Source organism: Apium graveolens, chromosome 4, assembly GCF_009905375.1.
Source record: "Apium graveolens cultivar Ventura chromosome 4, ASM990537v1, whole genome shotgun sequence".
NCBI classification, from domain to species: domain Eukaryota; kingdom Viridiplantae; phylum Streptophyta; class Magnoliopsida; order Apiales; family Apiaceae; genus Apium; species Apium graveolens.
Genome location: NC_133650.1, coordinates 10,722,802 through 10,746,379, shown reverse-complemented (window position 1 = coordinate 10,746,379; position 23,578 = coordinate 10,722,802). Strand labels below are relative to the sequence as shown.

The window sequence follows — 23,578 nt, the reverse complement described above, 5'->3', positions numbered from 1 at the left end:
GAGCTAGAGTACTTTTTCGTGAAACACCCTATCTCTGTAAAATGTAAATAGGTGCTTCACCCATTTTTTAGAGGAAAATATTTTCAAGCTGCGAAATAAAAAGATGATTGAAAATCGAGAGAAAAAGAATAGTATGATAATAAACCGTTGGGATAAACAGACAAATGCAGTGAAATTAAGCTGATCACATCCATGAATCTACAATTCACATAAACAGATGAATAGATGGCGGAACTGCGGAAGTAGTTAAAAACTTACAGATTTAAGAAGATCGATGGTTGATAAACAGGTCCTATCCCCTTTTGACACCCCAGCATTGTACTAGCTTGTTAAATACAATTATCTGCAGTACTACTCAAGCTCTGGATTTAGCAAAGGTTGTCAAAAGGCATGTAAAACACACACACTCGCGCGTGTGCATCTGGACTGATTATTGGGCAGTACTAGCTTCATAGCATTTACTTATTGGTACAATTATTAAAATTTGGTTAAACAGATTGTAGGCAGAAGGAAAAAAAGAGAAGAAGTACAGAAGATGAAGGTTTTACGCCAGATTCAACACAAAGCTTAAAATCAACCTTGCAGACCCAGCCGAACAAAATGTTAGTAAAAGCTCGAGCTACGTGCAAGTCACTGGGAAGTGGGAACCCGTAAACATTATTAAAAACTGAACGAGGAATTTTTGAACCAACATGCTGTACAGCATGTCAGCATCCGTAGCTTATTTATTATAATAATTAATTCCTGGGCTGATATACACAAGGGGAAAAAGTCCTGGTCACTCACTAAAAGCACCCTCAAACCACGGCCAACAATCTCCATTAAAACAGTGCTGGGAAACATAGAATAAAAAATATAGCATAGAAAGTTATCCAAATATGTCACTTTGCTCATACACAATTTTATATTCCACAAATAATTACTACTATATGTTTATAGGTAATACTACTTCAAGGCATAACATTATTAACACACATTTGTAGGAAACAGAAGCAGATAAAAGTATGGCATAAAAACTACAATATTATTTCCTAGAGCTCAAAACTGAAGTTTCTCGATGAATGGCCAGGCTTCACATAAGTAGCTGTTCAATTGAAGGAAAACAACAATGAGAAAAATGTAAAAGAAGTAGGTATCAACGATAAACGTAAACAAATATGAAAAAATAGGAAAGGTAATAAAGATGCACTATTTGTATCAGAACTACAATAACAATAGAAGCATTAAAATTTCTATGATCAAACAAGTTCTCTTTGGGTTCTTTCATTGCCTGTCCTGCATCAGAAAAAGGTCTGAGAAGGGCCTGTGTGTAATTTAGAGCTTGAAACATCTTTCATTAATTAAAAAAAATTCAACTAACATGTAGTTAAATTGAATAAAAGGGGCATTCCATCGTGTCTTTCTGCAAATATATCAGTTCATACTCATAAATCATAATTTTACAGAAGACCATAGCTATCTGACAAAAGGAAACACAATAACAGACATATAGTGTCAACACCGAACATCGCCAGGAAACAAGAACCAACATTACTTAACTAATAATCATCTTCCCAAGCATGCCAATTGACTTGCTCGAATCCGGTGATTGAGACAAGGCTCTCATTATACTTTAAAGTTGGATAGTTTTCAAGTGAAACTGGGACATATCTGGCCTCTTTTTTGTCAGAATTATACAAAATCCAGGTGTAATCATCTTCAGTACATAGCAGGAAATCGCCACTGTTGAAGTAGCCAAAAACAAACCCAACTGGATGACCAATATCAACACTGAGCATAAGTGTCCACGATGCCTCGATCCCACTATCACGTAGGCATGCCTCATCATCCAACTTCCACAAATTAAACACATCAAACAAATCGTATTCCTTAGAGGCAGTGACAGCAACACAATCATCAAACTCTATAATGCGAACAGGCCAATGTCCTTCAGGTAACTTAATACGACAAATAAACACTTCCTTATTTAAATCAAAAGCCATCATACCAAACGTTCCCACGCAACACAAAAAACCATTGACACAAACATCAAACTCGTCATAAGAAGGAAGATCAGTCGGATTAGGCTTTATCCTTCGCCAAACATTAGTATTGGCAGAATAGACCTCAGCAGTCCAAGGCTTACCAAAACTAGTCAGCAACACAACAACCTTATAATCATTACCAATAGGATCAAAACCAAAGCCAATAGAAAGCATCGTAATTTTATCGAAATGTATGTTATGTTGGGGAATTAGCTTAGCCTGTCTAGTGGCGGGATTCCAAAGATGGATATAAGGATTTTGAACTCTATTAAAATCAGGAACGTGCCAAAAACAAACAATGCCATTACAACAATCAGCAGTCCTAGGAAAGGGAAAGAAGATTTCACCTAGCGAGGCATCAATTTCACACGAATCGAGATGGAGCAGAGACATTGACTTTCTTCCGCTGTTGGATGTTAGAATTTGAGGTGCTGTGATAGTGTGGTTGAGGTGCGATTTGATGAAATTAGGGCTTGAAATTAGGGATAACCAGGGTTTACACACTGATTTGCAACGGAGTAATTGCTTAACTGGTAGTTTAACAAGAATCTCAGAAATGAGATCTTCTGTTAGCATATCGAAGAAGAGAGTAGTACAATCGGAACTCATTGTAATGGGGGATAGGGTTTACGGGAGACTTATTGTTACGTTGTGTTTGTATGGGAGAAAGAAAGGGACAAACCAAATCAAAATTGTAAAAATCAATTCGAATTCGAATCCACGCCGTGCTAATTTGACAGGTGGTGCATGGTTCTAAGAATCGGTAAAATCGCCGATTAATCGGCCGAGAAATCGGTACGCGGGGAGCTACCGATCTGATAATGCAAAAACGGGCAGAAAATCGTTTTTCACAAAACGGGTCAAAATCGGGTCGAACTCCGAAAAATTGGATGTCATTCAACTGTTATTCAAAGCTTTCCGATGAATCTCCACTAATAAAACCCTAGATATACATATATGTGTGTATATATTTTGTATTTCTTGAAAGTATCAGAATAAGAGTTTACTATGAATATGCGAATAGATCATGAGATCTTGTTGAGTTGACTTTATATGATTAATACGATAATTTAGAATGGTTAAGAGTAAAAAGACGATGAGATATAGCGATGAATTGGTCAAGAAAAATGAGTGATGAACTGGGGAAGAGGTGAAAAAATTGAGTGATGAACCGGGGAAGATGTATTATGTACAGGGTGCCTGCATCAACAACTAATAATAAACTAAATTATTGTTGTGATTATGTGAAGATAGAAAATGCAAAGTTACATGGGTTATGTTTGTTCAAGTCCATGGGCCGTATAGTACAAGCCGATTTCCAATATTATGATCCGGTAGCTTCTCTAAATTTATATTTTATATTATATTATAAAATTTATAAAATCCAGATATAAGTTTTTATATTTATTAATTTATAAATAATTTTTATATTAAATTTAATAAAGCATATCCGATTTCCGCTCCGATTAATCTTCCGATTAATCCCCGATTCACCGATTAATCCTTATAAGGTCACGTGACCGATCTTCCCCGATTACCGATCTCTGTAACACTTGGCCGTAAATGTCATTTTGAGATTAAAAATGGTCCCAAATATCATTTATGAAAATAATAGCCTTAAATATCACCTCAAAACGGTATATAATGTAACGTTTATGCAAAATACTCAAAACGGAATTTCGTGCACCGTTTCAGCACTTTGATTTTTTTTATATGGTCAAACGGAACTTCATGTACCGTTTTAGCACTTTGATTTTTTTTATATGGAGAAAACGTTAGATAAAACAGCGTTTTGGTACAAATGTAGCAAAACGTCGTATAAAATAACATTTTTACCTTTATTTAAAAAAAATAAAACACTATATCTTGTAAATTATTAAATCATAAATTAATAAAAAAATATTTTAAATTATTTTCTAAATCCCAAAAGGGGATTGTTAAACCCTAAAATGTTAAAAATTATTAAATTAAGTTACATCCTTAAATTTTAAAATTATTGAATTTAAAATTAATATTTCTAGTTCCTAGGGTTTATGGCATTTCTAAACCCTAAATCAGTATAACATTTATTAATTTCTTTTTAAATGTTTAAAACCCAAAAGGGGATTGGTGAACCCTAAATGTTAAAAATTGTTAAATTATGTTATCATTTATAAATTCTAAAAATATTAAATAAAAATAAATATTGAAAAACGTAATATTAAATGCGAACCCCTAAATAATACATCAAAACAAGTTTAAAATAAGAAAACAAAACAGAAAAAACAGAAAACACAAAACGTGACTTGAAGTCACGTTGCTACATTATAAAAAAATAAGAGGCAAAACGTTACACGATATAGCGTCTATATTTTTTTAAAAAAAATAAAAAACTAAAAACGGAAGACGATGTTCCGTTTTGCATGTATTAAAAAAACGGAACATTATATGACGTTATGAGATGATATTTTGGGTCTTTTTCCCCAAAAGTGACAATTTTGGCATTATTAACTCAAATAGTGACAATTTGGGCCTTTATTCTATTTTGATTTGTTGTTAGTCCTTTTTTTAACCTGCTTATCAGATAAACCCTGCAACTTCGCGTAATAGTATACTAGAACTTATTAAGATTTTAACTATATATCTAAATCTTAAATTTTTCAATAATATAATTCATACAAAATAATACGCAAATATTGATGATCCGATTAAAATTTACTATATTAATCTCAATAATATATCATTGTTATTTTTTATAATTAACTTTTATAAAATATTAAAATAATAAAATCACAAATATTATAATCAGTCCGTGAAGCGACCTATAAGCTGGACTGGGAGGACTTTTTAAAAATTTAACTATATAAATTTTAAATCCTTTGATAATAAAATACATACAAAATAATACGTAAATATTTTAACTTCATTAATCTCAATAATATATAACTATCTTTTTCGTATTTTATTTTTTTTAATATTAAAATAATAAAATTATAAATGTCACGGGTTATATGCTAGTATTACGAGGAATCTACTTTGCGCGGAGGTGCGTATGGAGAGTTTGAGTTGGATGGAGAGTCTGGGATTGAGAAGTTTAGTTTGTTTTCATATTTTGGAAAGGGTTAATAATTATGTTACTTAACTTAGGAAGGTCTGAACCAACCAACCAAGTTATCCCCTACTTTACTTATAATAATATAGTATAGATAGATATGTTGTTGTTAGTCCTAATATTTTAACAACAAATTATAATTTTAATATATTGGTATGATTCAAACCTCATATCCAACAAATAATAATTTTTAAGATTTTATTTATTTGTTCTAATCAATTTGATTTGACACATCTCAATTATTGTGCGTATTTGAGAAATCTTAAAATAAGTAACTTATGACTTAAATTGAATAATTGACTTATAAGTGATAAGTTGATGAATGTTTATAAGTTATATAAGTGTTTGAATAATTTTACATATAATTTAGAATTCTTTTTACTTATATGGACTAAAATCAATAATTTTTAAATATAATTATCTTAATTCTTATATTTTAAGTTAGAATAACATTTAAAAAATATTTTTTAAAACTAAAATTAATAAAAAACAAATCAAAAATAAGTTTAGAAAAATTACGTTGTTACTAACATTCAACTTATCAGCTTATAAGTTTAAATTCAACTTATAAGTAGGATCGACAAACACTCGTCGATAAGTTGTTGCGGGCTTATAAGTGATTAAGCTGACTTATCAGATTTGCCAAACAACCCCATTGTGTGACATTCAAAACAAAAAATAAAAAGAGTTTGTAAAATAAAAAAAACAAAGACTTTTTGCAGTTTGTTGGCTTGTACTATAATTATTTTGCCCGGAGATGGCTAAATCAATAATTGTGCCATTTTGATGGCTAAATGCACAATTATTGAGCGTTTTGGGGGCTCCGTGTCCCTTCCGTTAGTTTCACAGTTAAAGTGTAACGACTGCAAGGGTATTTTTGGCAGTTTCACAGTTTAAGTGTAACGGCTGCAAGGGTATTTTTGGCAGATAATATTTATAACGGCTAATTGTGTATGATTTGTGTATATAATCTCCTCCTGCTTACATCTGAGCATAAACAACCTAACTTTTGAACATCAAAACATGGCTCCGATGTGTTCTTGTGGAAAATGGGTGGTAGAGAGGTGTGCTTGGACTCAATTGAATGCAGGAAGAAGATTTTTGGGTTGTGTTGATGGGTGTAATGGATGCGGGTACTTCATGTGGATTGATGCCCCCTTTTGTAATCGAAGCCAAGTTATGATTAATGGTTTATTAAGAAGAGTTCGTAACAATGAAGAAGAAGAAGGAAGCTTTGATTTGGAGAGGGCTAAACTTGTTGATGATGCAGCAAAATGGAAGAAAGAAGCAAAGAAATGGAAATATTTTTGTTGGTTTCTACTATTCTGTATTGTTTTATTGTGGTTGAACTAGAATGGTCATGTGGACCTGGGCATGCTAGAATAAAATTTGCAATTTTAAATTCAGTTGTATTGTATTTTATGAAGTTGGTTTTTATGATTATGTATTGTATTTTATGAAGTAGTGTTTTGCAAAATGTAATTACATTTGATGCCAATTATGCAGTGGAATGAATAAAAGTATCAAATATTTGCCAAAATCATTCATTGCAAGCAAGTTAAAGTAACACTGTCATTACATTTGATGCATCAGCAAAATACCAAAATACTAGGGCAATACTTGCCAACATCCAATTAACATAATAATTGTAGTTCATCACAACTTGCTTTGGTTACAACCAACTGAATAGTTCCAAAATAAATATGGTTACAACCATTTGAACTAGTTTAATGAGACTTCAAAAGTAGTTGGCCTAAAGTAGTAGCAAAATAAATAGTAGTTGTAATTCAAGGCTTCCAGGGCTTCTTCTTGGCACTTTGTTCTGCCCGAACTTGTGTTTTTTTAACTCTCTTTGAAGCCTTCAAACCTTTCAAAGTAGTAAAACCCCTGCCCTTTGTATGTCCCATAGGACTTCTTTCCTGACCTTGTGCAGACCTTTTAGCTCTATTTGGCCTGGAATTAGAAGGACCTCCCCCCTGGGCCTATTGGGCCTCAGTGCTTTCATCATGGAAAACTTCATGAGGCTGCTCAGTTTCAACCCTATGCCAATTTGGCACTTGTTTCTGGACAAAACAGAAAAACTAAATATACAGGCATGATGTTTAAGAAGTGCAAAGAAGGTAGTAAAATACTTACTGGCACTTTACAAGTCCTGGAATTGTGTCCCTCTTTACCACAATTCTTACACTTGACTTTTGTCTTTCCCTCAGTGAATTCTTTACCCTCTGCTTCAGCCTTATTCTTGTCATCATTTTTCTGCAAAATTGTCCATAATAAATACAATGTCATCACTAGAAGCAATAAATAGAAGTAGTTGTGGCCCTTACCCTAGCTGCACAACTCCTCCAGTTATGTCATTGGGCTTTACAATAAGTGCAGTGCACAACTGTATTCTTCCTGCTCATTTTTGTTGGGTCATTTGGAACATCATTAGTGGTGTTCCTTTTTTTCTTGGGCCTACCAGTTAGAATTTTCACATTCGGTGGTAAAGGCTTGGGCTCAGGTGTGTCCTCCCAAAAGTCTGGACCAACAATTGGGTCAAGAGTTGTATTGTATAGCTGCACACACAAACAAATTAATTAGTCCATATAGAGGGCATACATGTACATTTACCATACAAGAATAAAAAATGTACCTTAATATACATTTCTTTTTTGTACCACTCACTAATGTAGTGGTCCCATGTTTCATTCCTTAGTGCTATACATGCACATGCATGATAACAAGGAATTTCAGTTAATTCCCATTTCCTGCATGTGCATGTCTTCTTCACCAAGTCAACTACTAGTTCATGGCCTCCATCAGTAGTGGTTACACTGTAAGTACTCCCACCTGACCAGTTCACCACACAGTTTCCAGCCCACTGTACAGCCCTGTAGAAATCCAACAATTGATGTTAGTTGAGGACTAGCGCAGAAATTCAACAATTTATGTTAGTTGAGGACTTACTTGTTCAACTTTTTCTGTGCACTAGGGCATATAACAAGTTCCCTATCCTTCATTTTATCTCTTCTGATCTGAATCCTTCTCATGATTGCAATATGTATTTGTCTGAATATGGTTAATATGGGGAGATCCCTAAATTTACTAATGCTTGAGTTGAACACCTCACAGTGATTGTTTACAAACATATCACTAGAAGAAGTTGTTCTAAAAGCTGACCTTGACCACTATTCTCTTGGCTTTTGCATTATCCAGTCATAACACTTAGGTGAAATCTAACAAAAATAACAACACATTTAGATATGGAATATGTTAAAATAAAGATGACAAACAAGTTAAAATATTACCTCCTTCATCTCATTCATGTACAAAATAAACTCCCAAATTATGGAAGCCATAGTTGCTTTCCATAACAAATGTCTGAGTGTTATGCCCTTGTGTTTCTTGTGCATATTTTGGAATAGGTGCATAACACAAAATCTGTGTTCAGCTTGGAGAACCACGGTCTCCAAAGCATTGATCAAACCCTACAATATTTGGAGAAAGCAAAATAAATAACAAAATTATAGTGCCAAAGATAAATAACAAAAAAATAAAAAAAAATGTTGTACCTTCTGCCTCTCAGAAATAAATGTCCATTCCCTATCAATTAGGATCTTAATGTCTTGGCAAAGAAACTACAAAAACCAAGTCAATGAGTCTGTATTCTCAGCCTCCACCACAGCCCATGCCACTGGATACATTCCCTCATTTGCATCAATGCCAACAGCTGCCAAGAGTTGACCACCATAGGGTCCCTTGAGGTGGCATCCATCAAGGCCCACTATCTTCCTGCAACTTTCAGAAAATGCCATTTTAAGTGGACCTAAACACACATACATTCTCATAAACCTGCCCCTTTCAACACCTGGTTCTGGATTCTCAGTTAATATTTTCATTGTTGTCTCAGGAAGCACTCTCTTCAATTCATGACCATATTTCCAGACCTGATTGTATTGCTCAGAATGTGTTCCATTTATCTTCATGAGGGCCCTTGCCTTTGCCCTATATACAACATGCTTGCTAATATGAAATTTTAGATCATTGACAATTTTTTGATGGAAGACATTGACTGGCCAGGAGGGATTCATTCTGATCTCCTTCTCATAGTATTTTGCAATCCAAGCACTGTTAATTTGCTTCTGGTGAAAAGTAGGCATACATGTATGTTTTGGATTGAATGTCTTTATCTAGTAAGTTGAAGTCTTTCCAGCTGGTGAAGCATAAATCTTTCAGGGGCATGGAAGTTCACAAGTATATTGTACTTTCCTTCCAAAGTTCCTTGATGCCACTATAGGCCTCCTTTCCATGATTGCATGTCTTTTAACTGCCTCTCTGAAAGTTTTTGCATATCTGAAACACATGGACAACTCAAAAACTGGACTAACATCTGCCTCATCATTGTACACAGGGTACCCTTTAGACTCATCTTCATCAGTTGTATTCCCAGCCATTCTTTCATCATCACTACATGCATAAACACTGGAATGCTCACTATCAACCCCATCTAGGTCATTGTCAAACTGATCTCCTTGATGACCTTTTTCAGCATGGAATTTCTTGTCACTAGCACCTAAATCATCAACATTTTCATCAAAAACCAGTTCATCATCACTGTCATCTTTGTTGGAGTTGTCAGAGTGAAAACTTCCTTCATCACTATCCTCTGATTCAGGATATTACATTTCATCACTCTCACCATCTGATTCATCAGCAAATTCATCACCAAATTCATCTCCAAATAATTCTCTAGCTTCCTCCTCCTGTCTAATTTCTGCTTGTGTACTACAAGCAAATTCAAACTCCCTAAAATTTATCTCCTCTTGGCTAAACAGATTTTCATTCTCAACTATAGGGGTTCCCTCTCTTTGTGGTTCCACAATATACTCAAAATTTACATTTGGTGTGTTTAGTTCAGGTTGGGAACTAGTTAATGGTGGGATGACAACATCAAACATTTGAACATATTGGTGGGTATTCATTGTACACATTAACATCATCACTTCATCATTATCCAACATAAACACACCCCTCTCCATATCAGTCCCTGGAAACCTATACCAATATTTATGATAACCTCCACATTCCCCTAACTCATTCAACATTTGTTCAAGATCTAACATACTGATTTCATCTACACTACAGTCATCAAAATACGCAATACTATCACCAACATAACTGTTTGGACCACTCTTCATTTCACCTCCATAGTTAAGTTTAATGGTAAAATACTCAGGGGCTGCCACAATATAACTAACATTACATCATGCAGAATAATACTTAAATTGAACATCAAAATTGGGGCTTTCACTATATCCAGATATTAATTAAATATCGAAGACAAATAACAACATTATACCTAAAGTGGAATCGAAAACCCTAAAATTGAAGTATATAAACACTGAAACAACTAAAACAAACTCTAAATATTATAAAACTCATATAAACATGATTCTCTAACATTATTAAAACTATATACACTCTAATACGAACAAACCATGATCTCGATACATTACATAGACATACATATAAATAATATACATAGGTAACGAAGTAATACCTGTGTATTGAGGACATTCACGAGGCTTGTATAAGTCATGTTCTTCAGGGCTCCGTCTGTACCAACCCATCTTCGTCGATTTCGGACAGCAGCAATGGATTAGGGTTTAATCCCATTTTCTGGTGAGGATGAAGTCCAACCGGTGTGGGAAAATGGAGGGAATGGGGGTATATGTTATTTTTACATTGTATTTACCAGAATATCCTTGTACTTTTAATATTAAAATGATAATTGACTAATGGAGTTAATTACAGACTAACGGAAGGGATGCAGAGCCCCCAAAATGCTCAATAATTGTGCATTTAGCCATCAAAATGGCACAATTATTGATTTAGCCATCTCCGTGCAAAATAATTATAGTACAAGCCAACAAACTGCAAAAAAGTAAAAAACAAAACCACTAATTATCAAGTTTTCTTAAAAATATAAAAAAAGCGAACAGACCTAATGAAACAAGCACAACAGGTATATTGAATGGGAGTCAAGACACGTCATTTTCCTCTAAAATTAACTATTAATCTATTTAATTTCCTAGTTGTTGTATACTTTTCCGCTAGATATAATTAGGGTTTTGGTGTTTAAAATTAGGGGTGTAAAATGATTCGGGCGATACCGGTACCCCTTTGTTCAAGTCTCGAATCATTTTATTTTTGTAGTGTCCATATTTGGATCTAGTATCGTTTTATTCGGATACAAATCGATCCCGAATATTGAAAGTCCGGATCCAAACCGGATATGAGCTAGTATCGTATTTTCCTTTTTCTAACCGGGTAATTTGTGATCCTTCGGATCCGAGTCAAATATGATCCACCAATATTATAAAATAATTTTAATTTATGTTATGTAATGATCATTTTTTCTAAAATAGATGTAATATTGTAAAAATACTAAATAATCACAAATTAAAAACTTATATATATGATCTATTAAGTACATACTATAACAATTTTTCCATTTTAAGGTGGGTAACTCATATTTACTATTTAGTACTCCCTCCGTCCTTTTGATTTGTTATCAAAAGGATTGGGCACGAAAATTAAAATATATATATATATATATAAAGTAATGAAAAAGAGAAATAAAAGTGGATGAAGTGGTGAGACCCAATAATTGTTAATGTATAAAAGGGAGATAGTGAGGTAAAAGTAGTGTGAAAATGGAGGAAAAGTGAAAAAAGGGGGAACCCGTTAACTATTTTTGGTAAATTTTGAAATTTAAAGAAATGAATGAGACATTCCAAAAAAGCAACTATAAAGAAATGAAAAGGATGGAGGGAGTAATAAACTACATTTACATAAGATATTAATAAATTATAAATTGATATTTACGTAGAAATGGAATGAATTAAAATTATAATCATATTCAGATTTTAACCAAATACGAACCAAGGATCATATCCGCATATCCGGGTATGATCATTTTATAAAAAAATATGAGACATAATATGAGCGGGTACATAAGTGCTCGTATCCGGGATCGTATTTTGTTCGGGTATATTTTTTATGCCATATTTGGATCATATTTAAAGTGGATATGAGACATGTATCGTATTTTCGAACCGGATATAAGCCGAGATACTGTATAGGCCGAATCAATTTAAAGCCCTATTTAGAATTATTTAAAGTTTTACCAAAAAATGTAAAAATCCTAGAGAACGATTAATATATATTATTAATATATAATTACATTTGTTTTATATTTTAATTTTTGTAATGTTAAGTGTGAAAATATTTTATCAAAAAAACTATAAAAATATTTTATTGTGAACCTAATTTTATTAATTACTTATATGATTAATTTTATATACATTTCATATATGAAAGCCTACTATAAAATGATATGATGAATGAAAATTAATTAAATGTTTTATAATAAATAAAATTTAATATTTGTTACCTAATTTTTATCATATTTAAAATATTGTAATAATATTATTAAATATGTTTTTATTAAAGATATTTTTTATTTTCATTATATTAAATAAAAAATAATTTTTTTATTAATAAACTCGTTAACAACTCTTAAAATAATATTCTTTGAATTTTGAAAATAATAAAAAAATCTATTTTTGAAATATAACTAATCATTATAACTATTACTATTAAAATATTATTTGTTCAACAAATTTTATAATATCTATTTTTTACTGATATATATATAGCTCCCTTAAAGGTGCTCTAAGCTATATTATTTTAAACTAATAAAGAGTAAAGGAAAGAAAACAGTCCGCAAGAGTTGGCTCAATTGGTTAAAAGAAGGAATAACTATACTCTTGATCACATGTTCAAATTCCACGGGAGGAGAATTTATGATTATGACTCATGAGTCAGAGTCTGTCGTTTAAATGCGGGTACGTACCCGAAGGGTAGCGGCTGCAGGTTACTCATGAAACAAAAAAAAAGTAAATGAAAGAAAACAATTTCCCGACCAATCCTTTTTTTTCTAATCGATAACATCGAACTCTTGACCTCGCGTAAGGGCCTATAAGAGCACAACCACTACACCAAAACTTGAATGGCGAAGAAGAGAGAAAGCAGTAACAATGTCGTGAGCGTTAAATTGAGTAAAGAAAATAATGCTATCAAGGATCATGATTATAAATTTCAGAAATCGAAACTAGTATTGATTACTGATTTATCTGGTAAATTTGACAAATTTGATGATTTATTGACGATTTATCGAATTATTAGTGATTTATCGGTGATTTTTGAAAAATCGACCGATTTCTATAATAGAGCGAAGGACCAATCCCTTTGAAAGGCAGAAGAGAAATAGAGAAGGAAACAGTCATACTAAAACAATACAGGACCGAAACTACAATGAAAATCAAAATCTAAACTAAAAAAAATGAAAAATCATCGTAACTGGTTCGGAAAAAAGAAGAAAAGTTCTATCCAATTTAAAGAGGTATACAAGGAAAATATAATTTGGAATTCATGCTTCAATCTAACATGTGAAAACATGCAAATTTTTATTAACCTAACTAGATTGAATTGACCTAATTCTAACTCTCGATATCACGATAAAATAGAGAAAAGAGTACGAGTAGGATTTTATTATAAACATCATGTTACCATACAATATTAAAGATGCTTATATAGGCATACTAAAACAATAACATTAAAAATGCTTTATATAGGCACACATAAACAATAAAAATCTAGTAAATTGTCCTAAGAATGGAACGTTGAACAAGGAGAGATAATAATGCATTTGTTTGAATTGGAACCAGATCATAGATCATAGCGGTGACTCTTTGCAAGCACCTATGCAGGTCAGGACAGTTGAGAGATGTGATCATAACTATCCATAAGACCATAGCTATCTTACAAAAGGAAATATAATAATAGACATAGTGTCAACATTGAACATCACCAGGAAACAAGAAGCAATGTTACTTTCCTAACTATCATCTTCCCAAGCCTGCCAATTGACTTGCTTGAATCCGGTGATTGAAACCAAGCTCTCATTATACTTAAAAGTTCGAATGTATTCAAGTGAAACTGGGACATTTCTGGGCTCTTTATTGTCAGAATTATACAAAAGCAAGGTGTCCTCTTCTTGAATATATAGCAGCAAATCGCCACTTTTGAAATAGCCAAAAACAAATTCAACTGGACGACCAACATCAATACTAAGCATAAGAGTCCACGAAGCCTCGACTCTACTATCACGGAGGCATGCCTCATCATCCAACTTCCACAAATTAAATAAATTAGTCAAATCGTTTTCCTTGGAGTGGGTGACAGCAATACAATCATCAAAGTCCTTAATGCGAATAAGAAAAGAGCCTTCAGGTAACTTAATACGACACTTAAACACTTCCTTATTTAAATCAAAAGCCATCATACAGCCATTCGTTCCTTGACAACACAAATAACCATTAACGGAAACATCAATCCTGCCATTAGCAGGTAGATCTTCTGGATTAGGCTCTACCCTTCGCCAAACATTAGTATTGGCAGAATAGACCTCAGCAGTACAAGGCTTATTGAAAGTAGCTAGCAAAGCAACAACCTTATAATCATTACCGATGGAATCAAAACCAAAGCCTATAGAAAGGCTAAAGGAATCATCGAAATGTATGTTATACGGAGGAATTAGCTTAGCCTGTCTAGTCGCGGGATTCCAAAGATGGATATAAGGATTTGTTTTAAGTCTACTAACAGTACGGGCATGATAAAAACAAACAATGCCATTACAACAACCAGCAGTCCTAAAAAGGGGTCGCGAAAAGGAGAAATCACCTAGTGAGAAATCAATTTCACACGAATCCAGATGGAGCAGATACATCGAAGTTCCCCTTCTGTCGAGGAACAGAATTTGATTAGCTCCATGTCCATGTGAAGTGTGGTTGAGGTGCGATTTGATGAAATTAGGGTTTGAAATTAGGGATAACCAGGGCTTGGACACTGATTTGCAACGGAGTAATTGCTTAACTGGAAGTCTAACAAGAATTTCAGAAATGAGATCTTGTGTTAACATATCAAAGAAAGGAGTAGTACAATCGGAACTCATCGTAATGGGTGTTAGGGTTTGCGGGATCTCTGTTATAGTGTTTATCTTCGTGTTTGGTTATGTTATATTTGGTCAGGTAGAGAGAAAAGAAATGAAATGAAATGAGACGAGCAGCGTTTGAGCAAAATTAAACTAAAATCGAACATTCTAATTCGGGTTTTGTTTAGTAATCGGGATTAATTAGAGCAAAATAAAAATATTTCATCTGAACAGACCGAGTTATAAAAATTATATTTTTATATTATATATATTTTACATATATTTTTAATAATTATAATTATAATTATAATTTTCAATTATATATTCTATCAGAAATTCCTGTATCAGTGATATTTTAAATTTTATATTGGTATGACATTGATTGTCGTCTGAAAATTTGTTTTTAATTTGAATATATATTAAAACTCTCTAATTGTTTATGTTGGTAGAGTAGTAGAGATAAATTGATAAATTGTTACTTTATTTTAACACAATTTTTTGTTAAAAAAACGGTTTCCTCGCTTAAAATATGACCGAACTAAATTATTTTGGTTCGGGTCGGTACATAACACAACTGAATACTAAGTCTCGTGAATGATTAAAATTAGTGTGTAATAATGTAGTTTGGAGAAAATTTTTAAGTGAGTGCAAAATTGTTAGAATGAAAATAGTGAAAAAAATGTTACATGAATCCATTTTTTGTTTACCTCTGGTTAATGTTGTTAATAATGAAATGGACGGAAATTGGAAAGATGAATAATCGATATATATTATATTTCAAATTTCATTTTTATTCATTTCTACCATACAAAATATTAATTTATTAATTTATTATTGGCGAGTTTAGATAAATAAAATTTGAATTTTATTTATATTTTTAGACTTAATTGTACATCGAAAAAAATACTTTGTTAACCGATGCCTCCTAAAATGGTGTGCGAAAAGTGAGGCTGCACATCTATTATATACTAGCGTAATAACCCGTGCGAGCTTTTCTAGAATTTGTTTATATATCATGCAATTATAATATTTTTAGAGTAACTATAATACTATACTTATATATGCTCTTAAGTCAAATTCTGAAGAAACGGAAATAAAATTTCTCTCCAACAAACTCTATGTCCCCCTCTATAACACTAGAAGCTTCGAATACTTCATCACTTTTAGAAGTGAATACCCTATCTTCAACTATTATTATATTATATTTTTCTTACTCGTCTATCTATATATCTTAATGACTATTCCCTAATTTACCCATGACCAAAATCCTATATATTTTGCCATATCCATGGACTATCCAATTAGTTTCAATTGACCCATCTTAATAACTAATTACCTATTTTTGAATTTCAAAATCAGCCTATCTATGGAAAATAATTTCAAAAAAAACAAATCATGCATGATTTGCTCATTCTGTTACATCACTCTTTCACTCTTCCTCCATACTCTCTCTTTCTCTCTCACACTCTCTCTCTCTCTCCCTCTCTCTCTCGCTCGGCCTCTCTTTCTCTCGCGAATTAGACGCTGCAATGGATGACCATTGGATCTGAAAACTGAATCTTGGCGCTGAAACGATATCATAATCATGGAATTTCAAGGTATTGCTTATCACCAGTTTCTAAATAGCTGTTTGATTATCATCTGTTATTTTGTCATTTGATTCACATGATTATACCTTATGTACGTTAATCACTAATGGTAGGATCCAAACGTGTTCGTGGTCGTAATACTGAAAATATTTTGAATGCATCGCACACCTCAGGTAATCAAGGTATGAAATCTGATGAACATGTCTCATTGTTACACTTTTTGTTTTGTATTTGGTAATGATTTTTCAGTTTTTGTCCAATCAGAAAAAAAACGTCGCGTCCGTGGCCGGAATGTAGATTCCATTCTTACAGACATGACTAATTCTCAGAGTGCAGATAATTACCAGATGATTTCCTCCTGCAATGATTCATGTAAAGTTTCTTCATTTTACTGACGTAGTTTGAATCTAAAAGTTATTATGCAGACGTTAATAAGGCTATCTTTATTCTTTGCTTCAGTTAAACCCGGATCTGATCCAATAAATATGCGTGGAAATGCAAATTCAGATAGTAGCAAAGAGAATCAGAATCCACTAATTTTTTCAGGTTAAGCCTCTCTCAGCTGATCAACTATTGAACATGGCCAAAGCAGGACATTCTAACAATTTTAATGTATAGTTAATGTTGTTTATTTGTGATTGTTACAGGTACCAAACCGCATCCGTTCAATCAGTCTTTGAGTAATAATAATGCAGAATATCTTAACCGTAATCCTCTAAAAACAATTAACGGTAACTTGAATTGCAGGACAGTCATGTATGTAGATAGGCCTGATATTTTAAGTTAACTTTGTATTCCCCTTTCATGGATGCAGGTAATTCTGCAAAGCTGTCTCCTTTGACTGAATTATCAAAGAATATCGAATTTAGTCAGAATTTACAGTCTGCAGGTTCGGCCACTTTGAATGGTTTTTGTTTGCTTCTTAATGTAATACTAATGTTGTGTTTACACAATATCATGATCAACATTCAGTAGAATTGAAAATAAGTTATTCTCTATTATTTGCTTTAGTTAAACCCGGATCTTATCCAATAATTTTGATTGGACATGCATTGTCAGATAGTCGCAAGGATAATCATGGCCAAAGCCGGACATTCTAACAATTTTGATGTATAGTTAATGTTGTTTATTTGTGATTGTTACAGGTACCAAACCGCAGCCGTTCAATCAGTCTTTGAGGACTAATAATAGAGAATATCTTAACCGTAATCCTCTAAAAACAATTAACGGTAACTTGAATTGCAGGACAGTCATGTATGCAGATAGGCCTGGTATTTTAAATTAACTTTGTATTCCCCTTTCATTGATGCAGGTAATTCTGCAAAGCTGTCTCCTTTGACTGAATTATCAAAGAATATCGAATTTACTCAGAATTCACATTCTGCAGGTTCGGCCACTTTGGATGGTTTTTGTTTGCTTCTTAATGTAATACTAATGTTGTATTTACACAATACCATGATCAACATTCAGTGGAATTGAAAATAAGTTCTTCTCTATTATTTGCTTTAGTTAAACCCGGATCTTATCCAATAATTTTGATTGGACATACATTGTCAGATAGTCGCAAGGATAATCAGAGTCCAATAATTCCGTCAAGTATATCATCTCTCAGCCGATCAAGTAGTGAACATAGTCAATGTCTGTCGTATACTGCGATCCACTTTGACATATTTTTATTTGCTTCTTAATGTAATACTAATGTTGTGTTTATACAATACCATGTTCAGCATTCAGTGGAATTGAAAATAGGTATCTTAAACACACAGAGCTGCAAGATATTAACGTCGAACTATGTAAGCAACAAATCTCCGGAGATTTTCCATTGTGTTTGGAAGATTTAGGCAAACAGTCTTTGCGCACTCTTGACACGACAAAGGCTGGTAATTTCCCAAGTTTAAATTTATAGCTACAATATTTTAAATTTTAATATACCTTTTGGATATGCAGTTTCAAGAGTCGGTAATTACCAATCCAGTGATAAGGATAGATTAGCCACCGGACAGATGTTAATGTCAACTCTCCATGAAGTTCAGGTTGACATTAATTTCCAACCCAGTTTTGAGAAATTAGGTACTGACGGATATTGCCTCAATACTAAACCAAATGCAAAACCAAACCTGAAACAACCTGGTAAGCAATAATAAGTGTGGTCAGTTTTTTTTTGTACTAAAGAATCCTGTTTGATAATATAAATGTCTTTACTGGAAATTGCAGGAAAAAAAACCAAATGAGGGTGCGTCGAAAGAACTGCAGTTTTAAGGAACACAAAATATTCCTGAGTACACTGACGGATGATCCAACTTTTAGCGAAAGCATTGTGCACAAGCCTGTGGGAATTGCGTCACCTTCACATGCTTCTCAAACATCAGGCACATTTTACCTCACTTATAGCTGGAAAAATTTGTGTTTAATTTTATATTATATTGGCTGAATTGGTTATGTTCTTCTCCAGGTAAAAGAAAAAATAGGCTGTGCGGAAAGAGTCTGCATGACAGAGAATTACTCGATAATTCTCCATACACCCGACCTGGAAACACTTCACGTTCATACTGTTCTCAAATATCAGGTCAAAAGTTAGCCAACGTTATTTTTTATTACAGTTGTCTATGGTTGTCTTATTGCTATATTGATAGAATACAATTTTCAAATTGTTAAATTCATCGCACAATTTGATAAATTCTGGTTCAACCATGTAGGTGTACAGATAAATGGAGAAACATACGCAACTACTCATACTCCATGCATTCAGAAATTACGACCCATGGGATTTGAAGGTGCATTTCAAAATCAAAATTGTATATTAGAGATGCTTACTATTTATGCAAATAAAGATAGTAGTAGTTGATCTTATTAACAATGTTGTTGTTGTAGCAGGAGAACAACGGAATATTGCAGCTCCAAAAAATTCTCAAAGTGCAGATAGTACTGTCACTTTTGCACTGCCCGCATCCACTATATTTAAACGACCACAAGTAACTTTATATTCCAGCAGTAATATCGCTGTAAAACAACAATCCAAAAAAACCTGTGGAAAAATTAGTCCAGGTTCTTCAACGTATGATACATCTTCCGTAAAAAGTTATTATGAGCGAGGAGAAAGTTCAGGTTCTAAGAACTTATTAGGAGAATTTAACAATGTTGAAGATTGTGACAACAGTGATAGTGATTGTATATCTACCGGTATGAACTGATATTCAGTTTCATTCTTAATTACTTTGATGTTCCACAGTCATAATATTTCAAATTTTGTAGGTGATTGTGACGATGTTGATGTACATGATTTTGACAATACAGTTACTAAGTGGAGTGAGTACCTCGATGTCGGTGATCCTGATAGAATTTGTTCAAAGTGTCAGTCCATCATGTGGAATCATGAAAGAAACAATAAAAAAGTGACCAAAAAGCCTCCAACTTTCTCTCTTTGTTGTAAAAATGGTCAGATAATTCTTGAGAAAGAAAAGCAACCTCCCGAGCCTCTCTCTTCACTCCTTTCTGGTGGATCCCGTTTTAGGCATTTCAAGGAGAATATTAGAATGTACAACTGTATGTTTGCCATGTCTTCCACCGGAGGTCAAGTTGATCGTAGTATCAATCGTGGCGGTGCTCCTTACTGTTTCAAGGTAAAAGGTGTAAATTACCACAGTATTGGAAGCTTTGTACCACTTGATGGTGAGAACCCCAAATTCTGCCAACTCTACATATATGAAACTGAAGATGAAGTACATAACAGAATAAACACCGTTAAGGGAGGACGCGATGTCGTGGATGAAGAAATCGTTGAGTCATTGTTAGAAATGTTGGATAAACAAAATCGTTTGGTCAAAGGTTTTCGTATGGCACGTGAAAGAATTAGTCAGAATCCAGATGATGAATTTAGATTGGTTCTAATATTTTCGTCTTCCGCATCTGGTCGACCTAACCATATTGGTCCATCGAATGAAGTTGCCGGGTTGATTGTCACTGACGAGTATGCTAAATGATGTAGGGATACGATAATTCATTCGAGAACCAATGGATTGGAGAGAATTTTTGAAACAGATCCACGGTTTATGCAGCTTCAGTATCCTATTCTTTTTCCTCATGGAGACATCGGATATTACCGTCAAATCCCTTTAAACAGACCAAATCAAAAAAATCAGAAACAACGTCAAAATACCGAAGATGAATATCCGGATGAAAAGGGGGAGAGAGAGTTCATCACGATGAAAGAATATTACAATTATAAACTCATGATATGGCCTTCGGAAGGTATGTTCAAAATCAACTCCTAAATCTGAACACTTTTATATGAATTAATTATATTGTTCTAAATTTCTCCGTAATTGTCTTATGTATATTCAGGTTTGACTCCACATCTCGGAGGACGTTTATGGCAGCAATATGTTGTTGACGCATTTACTGCGATTGAGCAATACATACTTGACTGGATCAGAGGTCACCAGACCATAATTCGTTCTGATATGTACCACAACATACGAGATGCACTAAACAAGGGTGACAGAAATCCTGAAAATGTCGGCAAGGCAACAATTTTACCAGCCTCCTTCACTGGTAGTAAAAGATACATGAACCAGTATTTCAAGGACGCAATGGCAATTTGTCAAACACTTGGACACCCATCAGTGTTCCTTACGATGACCACTAACACAAAATGGCCTGAAATTCAGAGGATGTTAAAATTTCTACCTGGTGTTGATGTTGTTGACGCACCCGACGTCGTTGCAAGGGTATTTAAAATGAAAGTTGACCAACTTCTTAATCAAATCAAAAATAAGAACTGCTTTGGACGTTGTATTGGAGGTATGCTATTTTCAGGATTTCTTCCTCTAACAAATTGCTTATGATTTAAATTTAATATGACATTTAATTATTTTCATCAATTTCATATTACAGTAATGCACGTCATAGAGTTTCAAAAGCGTGGATTGCCACATGCTCACATGCTAATATGGTTGCATCCAAACGATCGTCCCAAAACAACTGAACAAATAGAGAAAATGGTTTATGCAGAAATTCCTGACCCAAGTATTGATCCAGTTGTTTACGAAGCTGTCAATAATTACATGATCCACGGACCATGTGGCACTGACTGTGTCAATTCTCCGTGTATGGTTAAAGGTCGTTGTATTAAACATTTTACTAAAAGGTAATTCTGAGATCTTTTACATTAATTTAATTTTCCAAAGACTGCTGGAAGAATGCAACATTTAATATTTCACCTTTTAGTAAAACATTCCTTTTAGATTTATTTTAATTAAATTGAAAAATCGTTCTTTCCTTTTTAACAGATATAATTCTCACACATACTTTGATGACTGTGGCTTTCCCATCTATAAGAGGAGGAAAACTGGAATTGCTGTGAAGAAAAAGGGAATTGACCTGGATAATCGTTATGTTGTCCCCCACAATCGAGATCTTCTAATAAGATTTCAATGTCACACAAATTTGGAGATTTGTAACAGCTCCAGATCATTGAAATATCTGTTCAAATATTGTTTAAAAGGACATGATACCGCCACCATGTGTCTGAGGAAAAAAACAAACAACAAAAAAAGGTGCATAACCACAATCACTCCTGAGAAACGACCGCTTGATGAAGTCAAGCAATACTTAGATGGAAGATATGTTTGTGCATCTGAAGCATCATGGAGGATATTTGGTTTTGACATCCATTCCCGGTGGCCTTCCGTTGAACGATTGCCAGTACATCTACCTAATGACAAGCATGTGTCGTTTAAAGGCTCAGAAAATCTACAGGAAGTTTTCGACAATGCTGGAACAAAGAAAAGCAAATTAGAAGCATGGTTTGATGCAAATAAAACATATGCAGAGGCCCCAAATTTAACCTATTCAGAATTTCCAAGCAAGTTTACATGGCATCCACAACCTGGTATCCGGAAATAGAGGAAAAGAGGTGATGTCATCGGTAGGCTTGCTGAAGTACATTCATCTAGCGGTGAACTATTATATCTTCGCATGCTCCTGCTCAGGATTAAAGGTGCTGTATGTTTTGATGATTTGAAGACAGTCAACGACCATGTTTATAACTCCTTTCACGAAGCCTGTGCCGCGCTAGGTATTCTCCAGAACGACCAGCAATGACACGAAGCTATAGGTGAAAATGCGCATACATCCATGCCTCCACAATTACGTGCCATGTTTGTCAACATGTTAGTATACAGTCCAGTCTCTCATCCGCGTAGCCTTTGGGAAGCTCATTGGGTATGCATGTCGAATGATATTCTTCTTGTGAGGCGACATCTAACTGGGAATCCAAACCTTTGTCTATCAGATATTGAGATCCAGAATTACGCTCTTGCAGGTATGAGCTGTTAATAATGCTTTGTACACATTACATGTTCCATGTTTGGATTAATGTTATCAAGTTTTATTAATTTTATTGCAGAGATAGAGAAATTGTTGAATGATATTCGTAAAAGCCTTAGAAACTTCCCAGATATGCCATATCCTGGGGATGCTTTTTTTTCCAACTCTGAGAATAGACTAATTCTTGAGGAAACATCCTATGATATAGAAGAAATGAAGAGAATCCACACAATAAATCATAGTCTTCTCAATGATGAACAAAAGATAGTCTATGATTCCATTCTTGACAATATCATACAGAAAAAAGGTGGTGTTTTCTTTGTTTACGGAAGTGGAGGATGTTGAAAAACTTTCTTGTGGCAGACACTGTGTTGTCGATTACGATCAGAGAATAAGATTGTGCTTCCTGTTGCCTCATGTGGTATAGCTGTTGTATTGCTTCCTGGTGGAAGAACCGCACACTCCAACTTTCACATTCCACTCAAGCTTGGTAAAAATTGTTCTGCCG

At 33.7% G+C, this 23,578-nt stretch overlaps 3 protein-coding genes across 3 annotated transcripts; 1 reads left to right on the top strand and 2 right to left on the bottom strand.

The window, feature by feature from the left end:
- Window positions 1–1,538: 1,538 nt before the first annotated feature.
- Window positions 1,539–2,633, bottom strand: LOC141718315 (putative F-box protein At5g52610). The gene has a single exon (XM_074520699.1). It carries the CDS (start codon window positions 2,631–2,633, stop codon window positions 1,539–1,541), a length of 1,095 nt encoding a protein of 364 aa, XP_074376800.1.
- An 11,224-nt stretch (window positions 2,634–13,857) lies between these two features.
- On the bottom strand, window positions 13,858–15,284 carry LOC141717729 (putative F-box protein At1g33530). Its single transcript, XM_074519917.1, has one exon. The coding sequence runs from the start codon at window positions 15,173–15,175 to the stop codon at window positions 14,060–14,062; it is 1,116 nt and encodes a 371-aa protein (XP_074376018.1). The 5' UTR covers window positions 15,176–15,284; the 3' UTR covers window positions 13,858–14,059.
- Window positions 15,285–20,792: 5,508 nt separating this feature from the next.
- On the top strand, window positions 20,793–22,647 carry LOC141718314 (uncharacterized). The gene is made up of 4 exons (XM_074520698.1): window positions 20,793–20,991; window positions 21,085–21,543; window positions 21,637–21,889; window positions 22,032–22,647. Exons 1-4 carry the CDS (start codon window positions 20,793–20,795, stop codon window positions 22,645–22,647), a joined length of 1,527 nt encoding a protein of 508 aa, XP_074376799.1.
- The last annotated feature ends 931 nt before the right edge of the window (window positions 22,648–23,578 follow it).